The sequence below is a fragment of the Elephas maximus genome, chromosome 7 (assembly GCF_024166365.1).
Source record: "Elephas maximus indicus isolate mEleMax1 chromosome 7, mEleMax1 primary haplotype, whole genome shotgun sequence".
NCBI classification, from domain to species: Eukaryota; Metazoa; Chordata; class Mammalia; order Proboscidea; family Elephantidae; genus Elephas; species Elephas maximus.
In genome coordinates, this window is record NC_064825.1 from 112134912 (window position 1) to 112149142 (window position 14231).

General features: G+C 37.1%; 2 protein-coding genes across 2 annotated transcripts; both read right to left on the minus strand.

Moving 5' to 3' along the window:
* Positions 1 to 4490: 4490 nt before the first annotated feature.
* Positions 4491 to 5423, minus strand: LOC126080720 (olfactory receptor 4C16-like). The gene has a single exon (XM_049891899.1). It carries the CDS (start codon positions 5421 to 5423, stop codon positions 4491 to 4493), a length of 933 nt encoding a protein of 310 aa, XP_049747856.1.
* Positions 5424 to 13040: 7617 nt separating this feature from the next.
* LOC126080721 (olfactory receptor 4C16-like) lies at positions 13041 to 13973 on the minus strand. The gene has a single exon (XM_049891900.1). The coding sequence runs from the start codon at positions 13971 to 13973 to the stop codon at positions 13041 to 13043; it is 933 nt and encodes a 310-aa protein (XP_049747857.1).
* Between the last annotated feature and the right edge of the window lie 258 nt (positions 13974 to 14231).

Here is a 14231-nt window from a genome sequence, read left to right on the forward strand (position 1 = left end):
AAGACCATCAATTATTCATTTGCAAGTTCAAGTTGAAACTGAAGAAAATTAGAACAAGTCCATGACACCCAAAGTACAGCCTTGGGTATATCCCATCTGAATTTAGAGACCATTTCAAGAACAGATTTGAAGCATTGAACACTAATGACTGAAGACCAGACCAGTAGTGGAATGACATCAAGGAAATCATACACAAAGAAAGCAAGAGATCATTTAAAAGACAGGAAAAAAAAGAAGAAGAAGAAGAAAATAGATGTCAGAAGGGACTCTGAAACTTGCTCTTGAATGTAGTTAAAGGAATGGAAGGAATGATGAAGTAAAGGAGTTGAAAAGAAGATTTCAAATGAGGAGCAGGAGAAGAGAAAGTAAGTGTTATAATGACATGTTCAAAACCTGGAGATGGAAAACCAAAAGGGAAGAACATGCTCTGCATTTCTCAAGCTGAAAGAACTGAAGAAAAAATTCCGTTCTTGAGTTGCAATATTGAAGTATTCTACAGGAAAATATTAAAAGATGAAGAAAGCATCAAAAGAAGATGGGAGGAATATACAGAGTGACTATACCAAAAATAATTGGTCAACATTCAACAATTTCAGGAGGTAGCATGTGATCAGGAACCAATGGCACAAAGGGAAGAGGTCCAAGCTGCAGTGAAGGAGTTGGCGAAGAACAAGGCTGTAGGAATTGAGGAAATACCAGTTGAGATGTTTCAACAAATGGATGCAGCACTAGAAGTGCTCACTCATCTATGCCAAGAAATTTGGAAGAGAGCTACCTGGCCAGCCAACTGGAAGAGATTCATATTTATGCTTATTTTCAAGAAATGTGATCCAATGGAACGCAGAAATTATCCAACAATATCGTTAATATCATGCACGAGTAAAATTTTGCTGAAGATCATTCAATAGCAGCTGCAGCAGTGTATTGACACGGAACTGCCAAAAATTCAAGCCATATTCAGAAGAGGACCTGGAACCAGGGATATCATAACTGATATCAGATGAATCCTGGCTGAAAGCAGAGAATACCAGAAAGAGGTTTACCTGTGTTTTATTGACTATGCGGGGACATTTGACTGTGCTGTGTGGACCATAACAAATTATAGATAACATTAAGAAGAATGGGAATTCCAGAACACATAATTGTGCTCATTAGGAACCTGGACATAGACCAAGAGGCAGTCATTTGAACAGAACAAGGGAATCCTGTGTGGTTTAAAGTCAATAAAGGTATGTATCATGGTTGTATTCTTTCACCACACTTATTCAGTCTGTATGCTGATGAAATAATCCAAGAAGCTGGACTGTATAAAGAAACGTGGTATCAGGATTGGACAGAGACTCATTAACAACATGTGTAATACAGATGATACAGCCTGCTTGCTGAAAGTCCACTTACTGATGAAGATCAAAGACCACAGCCTTCACTGTGGATTACACCTCAACATAAAGAAAGAAAACAAAAATCCTCACAATTTGACGGATAAGCAACAATGGGTGCAAGTATAAAAACAATTGTGAGGATGGTGCAGGACAGGACAGTTTTTTTTTCTTTTGTACAATAGGAGGATTATGAATGGGAACCAATTTGATGGTAAAAAAAAAAACAAACAAACAAACAACATATACGTAAAGCCAAGAAAAATCTCTTCTACCCATAATGGACAGGTTTCAACAGAGCTCCTACACTAAGACTAGGAAGAAAGGTGATCTATTTCTGAAAATCATTCAATTAAAACTCTATGGATTGCAACAGAACTTTGGCTGACTTGCTTTCTTTGTACACATCATTAAGAGGACCCATATCTAGAAGAGAATACCATGTCTGGTGAAGCAGAGTTAAAGCAAGTATGAGGGAGAGCCTCAGAGAGATGGGTTGGCAAAACAGATGTAACAATGAACTTGAACATGCCAGCATTGGTGAGGATGATGTAAGACCAAGCAATATTGTGTTCTGTTGTACAAAGGTCTCCATGGGCAGAGTCTATTCAAGAGCATCCAGCTATCTATCTCTACTCTCTTCTCTCAGGTTGGCTATTTATGGGTGATGCAATACATGGTAGTATCAATATTCTGAGATCATGACAACAATTTCACACTTCTGTTGCTCACAAATGCATACTGTGTCCTAGACAATCTTTATGGGATATCATGTCAATGAATCACATAGTCTGTAAGCCTATGTGTAGTTGGAGGCATTGTGGAGAAATAATCCACAACCTATATTTAAAGTATTTATCATTTCAATCTATATCTGAAGAATTTATAATCTCCAATAATATTTATAATTAAGGTTACAGACAAAATTAAGATTGTTAATCATCTAACTTTAAAGTAGGAAGATTATCTTGTATTATCCAGGTGAGCTCAGTGTAATCACAAATATCCTTAAAGGTAGAAGAGAGAGGCAGAAGAAAAAGAGGGAGGTGTGGCAATGGAAGAATGGTCAAAGATATGCAATGTGGCTGACGTTGAAGATTTAGGAAGAGAGTCATGATCCCAGAAAGGGGGTGGTTTCCAGTTTCTTGGAAAATCCTAGCGTCACCAAAAGAAACATAACCGTAATGACACTTTAATTTTAACCCAGTGAGACCTAGGTCAGACTGTCAACCTTGAGAACTTAAGATAATAAATTTGGGGTGTTTTAAGCACTGTATTTGTGGTGATTTGTTACAGCAGCAGTAGAAAGGCAATACAACACCTTACAGCATATACTTTAAAAAGCCAGGTTCAGCTGTCCTTGGTAATTCATCAAATTGCAAATCATTTGTGAGTACCCTCATGGCAAAATTTTTTTCTATCTCCATACTTATTTTCTGTCCTCCTATGCTAACACCTTCAAGATTAACTCCCGTAGGAAAGTGTTCCCCATTTCTTACCACACATATTAGCTAGGTACTGTAATTACCTCATATATATCATTTTTAAAAGAGTGAGGGTTGTATCTTACTGCTTTGACTTTCCTGAGATTTGCCTTTGGTTACTTGTTTGGAAGTAATAAGGGATATAGGAGAAAGTTCTGGAAGAGAACAATTATCATTGCACAACAACTGCTTCAGATGATGTAATCACATGGGATCGAGGCAGGGAAGATATTTCTTCCCTCACAAGGGGGAACCAACCCAGAGGATCCAGATAATTTTGGGGGTTATATACCTACCCTTCTGCAAAAACATTTCCCTGTTTTATCTCTGAGAGTCCCGTTCTTTCTCAGTGGTTTCAGCAAAGGGTATGTTGAGGCTGAACCTTCAGTCTTCTTTGCAGTTCTGCCACCTTTATTATAAAATTATGACCCTGATCTAAAGCACAATTTCTGCCTGCAAGAGACTTGGTGACAGTGGCAGCAGAGGTTTCATACTGAGTACATGCCCAGGAGACATAGGAGATGGAGAGTTTCTGAGTAGACACCTACATTGTATCCAATAAACACTCCCTTTTTGTCTTTTCTTTTTCTTGAAATAGAAGAAGACATCAGTAAAACTTTTCTAACTGGAAACTAATGCTGTGAAAAACTTTCAATAGCAGAATCAAACTGTGGCTTCTCTAATCAATGATAAATGACTTGGAATAGATTTTACTTTGAAATTCACAGAATGTGAAAAAAATAAGTGATGTATATACGTCACTATAATTCCTCTCAGAATTTACTGATTTCCATGTCCACACAGAAAAATGGATGGTCTTTTTCTCAAGCTACAGAAACCGCAAAGCACTTGGTACAATGAAATTGATGCATATTTAATAACTTTAATAAAATTTAGTACAAAAATAGAAATGGAAGTCTTAAATAAACAAAAACATTCAGGTCTAATTTTCTTCTATATAGATAAAAATAAGAAATGAAACTGAAATTGGGTCCTTAATGACCATGTCACTAGAGTCTGTGGTGTCAGTTTTCTCTACTCAGTTTATTCTCTTTGATTTGTATTGAAAACTCACTGAAATTTCTATCTGTGGCTTATTTCTTTCTTTTCCAATGCCCCTAATTCCTCCTCTGAATTATCATATTCAGATTTGAAAAGGGAAAATCTACGAGGATGGGATTTAAGAATATAGAGGCTAACTGTAATCACAATAAAAACAACAAACAAGCTCATTGTGGTTTTTTGGCTGTAATCTTTACATAAGTAGGTTTACCACACCCTTTTCTCCAGAGCACAGCTATACCACAAATCAACGTGAATAAGGACAGAGAAAACACCAGATCAAAATTACAAGTGGTTATATGCATCCAAAGGATACAAAGAGACCACTGTGAAAAATCTAAGGCTATGGGCCTTGCATACCTGTTTGTACCTGGGAGGTCTCTTCCTCGACATGAAGTTGAGTCAACACTAACCAGTGTATACGTTCAGATTGCCTATTTTCCTGAAGAAACTAGCACTCATTCCCCAAGATAGGATTCTATTAAATACAAAATAAGAAGATACTATTTTCTGTTGAATTCTTATAGGTCAATTCAAGCTATGAAGAAGGACTTGAAACTTCCATTCATCTTTGGTCATCTGAAATCAGTTTCTTGCTCCATAGCTTCCTCAAGGCATTCTTCACCTCAGCATTTCTCAGTGTATAAATCAGAGGGTTAATCAAAGGTGTTCCAATTGTATAAAACACAGCTATCATCTTATCCATGGGGAAGGTGGTTGCTGGGCGTGTATATATAAATATACAAGGACCGAAGAACAAAATGACTACGATGATATGGGAAATGCAAGTGGAAAGGGCTTTTTTCCTCCCTTCGGCACTGTGGTTTCTCAGAGAATGCAAGATGATAACATAGGAGAACATCAGCATGACAAAACTCACTGTGCAAATAGCCCCACTATTGGACACCAGCAGTAGGTTGATCACATAGGTGTCTGCACAGGCAAGTTTCAACAAGGGTTGCAAGTCACAGAAATAGTGATCAATCACATTGGGACCACAGAAAGGCAAACTCAAAGTCAGAAAAATCTGAACTAAAGAATGCACACAGGCCCCTACCCAGGCTAGAGCTACCAACACACTGCAGACCCACCGGCTCATGATGCTCATGTAGTGCAGGGGTTTACAGATGGCCACATAGCGGTCAATGGCCATCAGGATAAGGATCAAGATCTCCAAGGAGCCAAAGAAATGGGCTGAAAAGACTTGGATAATGCACTCACTAAAGGAGAGAGTGTTATTCTTCAGAAGGGTATCCACAATCATTCTAGGGGCTACGGAAGTGGAGAAGCAGGTGTCAGATAAGGATAAATAGAAAAGGAAGAAGTACATTGGGCTCCCAAGTGCCCGGCTGGTTTTGATGGTAACAATTATTAGGAAGTTACCCAACAACGTTCCTAAGTAGAAAAGCAAGAAAAAGACAAACACTATTTTCCTTTTAACAGGCTCTTGTGTCAACCCAAGCAGAATGAACTCAGTCACATTATTATTCAGCAGCATGGTTTCGTGAGTGAGAAGGTACAAGCGTGAAACGGTTTATCTGAAAACAATAAAAAATATAGGAATTAATGTATGGTGCTATGCAACAGTGTGAAACATTTTAAGCAAATTAATTTCTGGTGCTATGTGATGTTATGTGATATTTTGAGCAAAAATAAATATTCCTCATCAGGGACATTCTAGCTGTTGTTTCTTTATGAGTCACTTCACCTCTTTGTCCCTCAGTTCTTAATGATCTCTTCATAGGGTCATTTTAAATCTCAAATAAGCTTATGAAAGATACTTTTGTAAATCACTCTTAAAATGCAACTTCTTGTTAACATGTGTCCACTGTCATTAATTTGATTTATATGATAAATAAAAAATCAGGATATATGATGCCAAAGTATTATATACTTAAATTTTTTCACATTCAATAAACCTTGGGGCCCATGTTTTGCATGGTGGGTTTGTCAGGCAGGATTCAGGATACATTTGTCTCTTTTTGAATTTAATGTTGTAAATATAAACTCACACACTATTGCCTTCCACATAAATGATGTTTCATTTCTATACATATTTATGTACTATATATTAGCAATGCATACTTACATAAACGTATATTACTGTTATGATCACTGTATGGACATCTATTTCTTCATCAGTAAAAGAGGAATTATAGTCTTCATAAACTCTTCTACCCACTAAGAATTAATCTTTATCATTCAAGTGATTTACTTAATCAATTATTAATCAAAATTATCAATTAATATTTCCATCATTCACTTGCAACTTTTTATTGTTTATTGCTTATAATATTCAATCATTTGATAATGTTTCCAAATATACATAGCTTTTTAGCATTGCTGTTCTATCTGAAATAGAGTAAAAAGCACTCCACAGTTTCTTTTAGCCTCTTGACCCAGCATCAAACAGCCCCAAGTTAGGAGCCAGGATTTCAAGATACTGGTTCCACGGTCAATTTTCCATTAGAACAGATCTCTTTAATTGGACTTATAAAATAATAAAAATTCCAAACTGTGACCCAAATTAGAAGAATCTAAGATTATAAAATATACTTAACAACCAGATATAGTTTCTGAGTATTCATGGAAAAATATTATTTTAAGAGTTGATTCTCTGGATATTCAGACAACTTTAAATGGATTCAGGTATGCAAAAAAAAAAAAAAAACAAAGTAAGGAGGAGAGAAGAAAAGGAAAGGGAAAGAAAGGGAAGGAACTCACATACATGTTATCTGTCAATTCCAATCAATATTTGAAGGAATGTTCTTGAGTTTCTGACCTCATGACAGCATACAGGAAAAACACCAATTCTCTATCAAAATAATAAATACACCTCTTTGAAAAAAAATAATAACAGTTGAAAACTCTTCATGCTTGATCTCTAGATTTAAAATTATATTTAAAATAAATATATCAAAAAACCGTTTAGTCATAATGAGAACGAGAACTATGTTACAAAACTGTAGGAAAGTGTGAAATGCAGCTGAGCCTTTTGCTCTTTCTTTCTTTGCTTCAGTACAGCAGTGAGAGGCGAGCGTCAGCTCTAATGTGCACGGGGTGTGGGGACTCCTGGAGACGCTGCGCTGAAAGCATTAGGAGGAGCATTTAAAGGCACGTGAGGAAGCAGTCCGTATGGGGGGTCTTGGATAAGGATAGAAAATAAACTCTGTTGTTGTTATTGAACTTGTTTATTGGTTTAGCTTTTAAATGTGCTTTTTAAAATTCTTTTGAAATGCTTCAACTACGAAGTGTTAAAAATTTAGTATAAGTTTTAAGACTAATGACCAGAAAATTAAAAAATAAAATAGCCTTATATCATTCTATGCAGGCAATAAACGCTAATGCATTCATTAAATTTATTAAGAGTCTTTCTCTGCTTTCATTACCAAGGTGATAATTTATTTGTATTACAGTTATTCTGCTTTTTTTTTTTTTTCTTTTAACGCAAATAAGGTCAAACTAAAACACACTTGTTATTCTCCTTTTTCCTTTTTTTTGGTTATAGACTTCCTGGTGGGTGTGAGGGTAGAACTTTGTGACTGAGCAGTAGAATTCTTACCTTTCATCTGGGAGACACTGGTTTGATTCCTGGCCAATGCACCTTGTGCACAGCCACCACCCATTTGTCAGTGGAGGTTTGTATACTGCTGTGATGCTAACCACATTTCAGCGAATCCTTCAGATTAATAGGGACTAGGAAGAAAGGGCTGATGATCTCCTTCCGAATATCAGCCAGTGAAGCCCTATATGGATCACAACGAGTCAATCTGTAAGCCCTCATGGGGATGATGCAGGACCAGGCATTGTGTGTGGGGGCTTACTGGATGGCAGCTCACAACAACAAATTGAATGATATTTGTCATAGTACAGTAGCACCCATTTTAGGGAAAATATATAAATTCAAGGTGGAAGGAAAATTTCAAAATATTTTTCTCAAACCCAAGGTAATTTTTTTTTTAATCTGAATCTGGAAGATTCCAATTCTGAGATATTTTTTCAATTAGAAGAAAGTTGTGAAGATGTTGGAAGAAGAATATTGAAAACTCAATGGGAACAAATTGATCTTAGAAAACATGACATGACTATGTACATTTTTATTGTTGTTGTTAGGTGCCTTCAAGCTGGTTCTTACTCACATATATCCCATGTACAATAGAACAAAACACTGCTGGCTCCTGCTCCATCTTCACAATAGTTTTCATGCTTGAGCCCATTGTCGCAGCCACTGTGTCAGTCTCTCTCATTGAGGGTCTTCCTCTTTTTCACTGACACTCTACTAAACATGATGTCCTTCTCCAGGGACTGGTCCCTTCTGATAACATGTCCAAAGTATGTGAGATGAAATCTCATCATCCTTCCTGTCTAAGGAGCATTCTGGTTTTGCTCCTTTCAAGACACATTTGTTTTCCTTCTTCTGGCAGTCCATGGTATGTTCAATATGCTTTGCCAACACCATAATTCAAAGGTGTCAAATCTTCTTTGGTCTTCCTTTTGCATTACCTAGCTTTCACATGCATATGAGGCCATGGAAAACAGGATGGCTTGGATCAGGCAAACCTTTGTCCTCAAAGTGACATCTTTGCTATTTTTTTTTAAATAATTTTTATTTTGCTTTAAGTGAAAGTTTACAAATCAAGTCAGTCTGTCACATACAAGCTTATATACACCTTACCTCATACTCCCATTTTTTTTTTTTTTTTTTAATGAGTCAGCCCGCTCCCTTCTTCCAGTCTCTCTTTTCGTGAAAGTTTTGCCAGTTTCTAGCCCTCTCTACCCTCCCTTCTCCCCTCCAGACAGGAGATGCCAATACAGTGTCAAGTGTCCACTTGATACAAGCAGCTCACTCTTCATCAGCATCTCTCTCCAGCCCATTGTCCAGTCCCTTCCATGTCTGATGAGTAGTCTTCTGGAATGGTTCCTGTCCTGGGCCAACAGAAGGTTTGGGGACCATGACCGCTGGGATTCTTCTAGTCTCAGTCAGACCATTAAGTCTGGTCTTTGCTTTTTAACACTTTAAAGAGGTCTTTGCAACACATTTGTCCAATTATATGGGTGTTTTGATTTCTTTCCTGCTGCTTCCAAGTGTGTTGATTGTGTATGCAAGTAAAATGAAAACCTTGATAACTTCAATCTTTTTTCCGTTTATCATTATGTTGCTCATTGGTCCAGTTGTGAGGATTTTTGTTTTCTAATTTTTTTTTAATGTCAATTCATTGTGTAATTCATACTGAAGGCTATAGTCTTTGATCTTCATCAGTAAGTGCTTCAAGTCCTCTTCACTTTCAGCAAGCAAGGTTGTGTCATCTGCATAACGCAGGTTGTTACTGAGTCTTCCTCCAAACCTGATGCCCCATTCTTCTTCATATAGTCCAGCTTCTCTATTATTTGCTCAGCATACAGATTAAATAGGTATGGTGAAAGAATACAACCCTTTCCTGACTTTAAACCAATCAGTATCCTCTTGTTCTGTCTGAACAACTGTCTCTTGATCTATGTAAAGGTTCCTCATGAGCACAATTAAGTGTTCTGGAATTCCCATTCTTCGCAGTGTTATCCATAGTTTGTTAAGATCCACACAGTCAAATGTCTTTGCATAGTCAATAAAACACAGGTAAACATCCTTCTGGTACCCTCTGCTTTCAGCCAGGATCCATCTGACATCAGCAATGATATCCCTGGTTCCACGTCCTCTTCTGAAACTGGCCTGAATTTCTGGCAGTTCCCTGTCGATATACTGCTGCAGCCATTTTTAAATGATCTTTAGCAAAATTTTGCCCAGAGAATCCTTCGATATTGCAACTTGAGAACTGAATTTTTTTTTTCAGTTTTTTCAACTTGAAAAATGAGATGTTCTTCCCTTTCAGGTTTCTAACTCCAGGTTTTTGCAAATGTAATTTTAATAATTTAGTTTGTATTCTTCTGTTCACCTTTGAAATCTTCTTTTCAACTCTTTTACTTCGTAATTTTTTTCCAATCCCTTTGACTACTCTGTGTTCAAGAGTAAGTTTCAGAGTCTCTTTTGACATGCATTTTGGAATTTTTTTTTCTTTTTTATCTTTTTAATGAGCTCTTGCTTTCTTCATGTATGTTGTCCTTGATATTATTCCACAATTCATCTGATCTTTGGTCATTAGTGCTCAATGCTTCAAATCTATTTTTGAGGTAGTCTCTAAATTCAGGTGGCATATACTAAAATTCATACTTTGGCTCTCATGGAATTGTTCTAATTTTCCACAGCTTCAACTTGAACTTGCATATGAGCACTTGATGGTTTGTTCTGCAGTCGGCCCCTGGCTTTGTTCTGGCTGATGATATTGTCTCTTTCCGCAGATTTAGTTGATTTGATTCCTGTGTATTCCATCTAGCAAGTCCACAAGTAAAATCGCCATTTATGTTGTTGTAAAAAGATATTTACAATAAAGAAGTTGAAATTGCAAAATTATATCATATATACAAAGGTCTCCATGGGTGGAGTCTATTCAAAAGCATCTGTCTATCTCTACTCTCTTCTATCAGCTTGGCTTCTTATGACACATGGAATACATGGTAACTCAATAGTCTGAGATCATGACCACAATTTCACAATCTGTTGCTCACAAATGCATATTGTATCCTAGGCAATGTTTATTGGATATCATGTCAGTGGATCACATAGTCTGTAAGCCCTCAAACATTGTAGTTGGAGGTACTGTGGAAAATGAAGCCACAATATATATCTGAAATGTTTATCATTTCAATAGACATCTGAAGAATTTATAATTTCCAATAAGTATAATTAAGGTTATAGACAAAATTAAGGTTGCTGATCATCTAACTTTAAAATAGATTATCCTGTATTATCCAGGTGAGTTCAGTGTAATCACAAGTATCCTTAAATGTGGGAAAGAGAGGCAGAAGAGAAAGAGGGAGATGTGGTAGTGGAAGAATGGTCAAAGATATGCAATGTGGCTGACTTTGAAGATTTAGGAAGGGGTCATGATCCAGGGAAGCTGGGTGGCCTCTAGATTCTGGGAAAGCCTAGAGCCTCCAAAAGAAATGCAACCACACTTACACCTTGATTTTAGCCCAGTGAGACCTATGTCATATTTTCAACCTAGGGAACTTAAGATAATAAATTTGGGGTGTTTTAAGCACTACATTTGTAGCAATTTGTTACAGCAACAGTAGGAAACAATACAATACCTTAAGGCATATACTTTAAAAAGCCAGCTCCAGATATCCTTGCCAAAACATCAGATTGCAAATCATTGGTGAGTGCCTTCATGTTAAAAATTTTCAACCTCCAGACTTATAGTCTCTCTTCCTATGCTAACACCTTCAAGATTAACTCCCATAGTAAAGTGTTTCCCCATTTCTCTTCATACATATTAGCTAGGTACTGTAATTACCTCATGTATATCATTTCTAAAAGAGTAAGGGTTGTATTTCACTGCTTTAACTTTCCTGAGACTTGGCCCTGGTTAGTGTTTTGGATGTAACAAGGGATATAGGAGGAGGTTTTGGAAAAGAGCAATTATCGTTGCACAACAAGTGCATCAGATGATGTAATCACATAGAATCAAGTCACGGAAGACTTTTCTTCCCTCATATGAGGGAGCCAGCTCAGAGGATCCAGATAATTTTGGGGCTCATGGTTCTCACCCTTCTACACAAACATTTCCCTGTTTCAGTTCTGAGAGTCCCATTCTTTTTCTATCAGGACACTGGTTTCAACAAAGGAAGTATGTTGAGGCCGAACCTTCAGTCTTCTTTGCAGTTCTGCCATTTTTATTATAAAATTCTGACTCTGATCTAGAGCACAATTTCTTTCTGCAGGAGACTTGGTCACAGTGGTAGCAGGGGCTCTATATTAAGTACATGTCCAAGGGATAGATTAGATGGTGTGTTTCTGGGTAGACAACTACATTGCATCCAATACACACTCCTTTTTTTCTCTTTTCCTTTTCCTGAAATAGATGAAGACATCAACAAAACTCTTCCAACTGGAATCTGCTTCTATGAAAAACTTTCAATAGGAGAATCAAACTGTAGGTTCTCTAATCAATGATAAACTCCATGGGATAGATTTCACCTTGAAATTCATAGGCTCAAAAAAAAAAAAAAAAGTGATGTATATATGTCACTATAGTTCCCCTTGGAATCTACAGCTTTCCATGTCCACGAAGAAAAATAGATGTTCATTTTATCAAGCCAGAGAAATGCTAAAGTTTTGGTACAATAAAATTGATACAAATTTGTAAGCTTTAATATAATTTAGCACAAAAGTAGAATTTATAAGTCTCAAGTGAACAAAAATATTCGTGTCAAATTTTCTGTACAGATAAAAAGACAAAAAGAAATGAAATTGAAATTGGATTTAAATGATCATGTAAATAGAGACCGTGCTGTCAGATGGGTAGGGACAAAAGTTGGTGCTATCCCCACTGCAGAAACATGCATTTCATATAAACATTCAGCCCTCTCTACTCAATTTATTCTCTTCTCTGATTTGTATTGAGAATGCACTAAATTTTTCTGTCTGTGACACATGTATTTCTGTTTCAAAGCCCCAAATTCCTTCTCTGGATTATCACATTCAGTTTTGAAAACAAAAGCTACCAGACTGGGAATTTAAGAATACAGAGGCTAAATGTAATCACAATAAAAACAGCAAACAAATCCGTTGTCATTGAGTTGATTGCAACTCATGGCAACCCCTATGTGGTTTTTTGGGTGTAATCTTTACAGAAGTAGAATCACCAGGCCCTTTCCTCTGTAGCAATGCTTGGTGTGGAGTCCAACTACCAACCTTTATTTAATAGTACAGCAACACCACAAATCAACATGAAGAACAGAGAAAACACCAGATCAAAATTACAAGTGGTTATAGGCATCCAACAGAGACAGAGAGACCATTGTGAAAAATCTAAGGCAATGGGCCTTACACACCTGTTTGTACCTGGTGTGCTCTCTCCCTCAACATGAAATTGAGTCAACACTAACCACTGTATGTGTTCATATTGCCTATTTTCCTAAAGACAGAAAAGTACTAAATCCAAAATAAGAATATACTATTTCCTGTTGAATTCCTCTAGGTTGATTCAAGATATTAGGAAGCATTTGCAACTTCCATTCATCTTTGGTCATCTGAGATCAGTTTCTTGCTCCATAGCTTCCTCATGGCATTCTTCACCTCAGCATTTCTCAGTGTATAAATCAGAGGGTTAATCAAAGGTGTTCCAATTGTATAAAACACAGCTATCATCTTATCCGTGGGGAAGGTGGTTGCGGGTCGTGTATATATAAATATACAAGGACCGAAGAACAAGACGACTACAATGATATGGAAGATGCAGGTGGAAAGGGCTTTTTTCCTCCCTTCAGCACCGTGGTTTCTCAGAGAATGCAAGATGATGATATAGGAGAACATCAGGATGACAAAACTCACTGTGCAAATGGCCTCACTATTGGACACCAGCAGTAGGTTGATCACATAGGTGTCTGTACAGGCAAGTTTCAACAAGGGTTGCAAGTCACAGAAATAGCAATCAATCACATTGGGACCACAGGAAGGCAAACTCAACGTCAGAAAAATCTGAACTAAAGAATGCACACAGGCCCCTACCCAGGCTATAGCTACCAACACACTGCAGATTTGCCAGCTCATGAGGCTCATGTAGTGCAGGGGCTTACAAATGGCCACATAGCAGTCAACGGCCATGAGGATAAGGATGAAGATCTCCAGGCAGCCAAAGAAATGGAATGAAAAGACTTGGATCATGCACTCACTGAAAGAGATAGTACTATTCTTCAGAAGGGCATCCACAATCATTCTAGGGTCTGTGGAGGTAGAAAAGCAGGTATCAGATAAGGATAAGTAGAAAAGGAAGAAGTACATTGGACTCTCAAGTGCCCGGCTGGTCTTGATGGTGATGATAATCAACAAATTACCCAACAATGTCCCTAAGTAGAAAAGCAAGAAAAAGACAAACACTATTTTCCTTTTAACAGGCTCTTGTGTCAACCCAAGCAGAATGAACTCAGTCACATTATTATTCAGCAGCATGATTTCATGAATGAGGAGAAGGTACAGGTGTGAAATGGTTCATCTGAATAAAACAAATGATACAGGAATTAATGTACGGTGTTATGTAACCGTGTGAAATATTTTAAGCAATTTAATTTGTGGTGCTATGCAATGTTACTGATATTTTCAGCAAACCTAACTATACCTCATCAGGGACATTCTAGCTCTTGTTTCTTAATGAGTCCCTTTACCTCTTTGTGTCTCAATTTATAATAACCTCTTCACAGGACAATTTTA

Bases quoted from the DNA above. Each gene is read 5' to 3' on its own strand.
- LOC126080721 (XM_049891900.1), bottom strand. From the start codon at position 13,973: ATGCTGCTGAATAATAATGTGACTGAGTTCATTCTGCTTGGGTTGACA.
- LOC126080720 (XM_049891899.1), bottom strand. From the start codon at position 5,423: ATGCTGCTGAATAATAATGTGACTGAGTTCATTCTGCTTGGGTTGACA.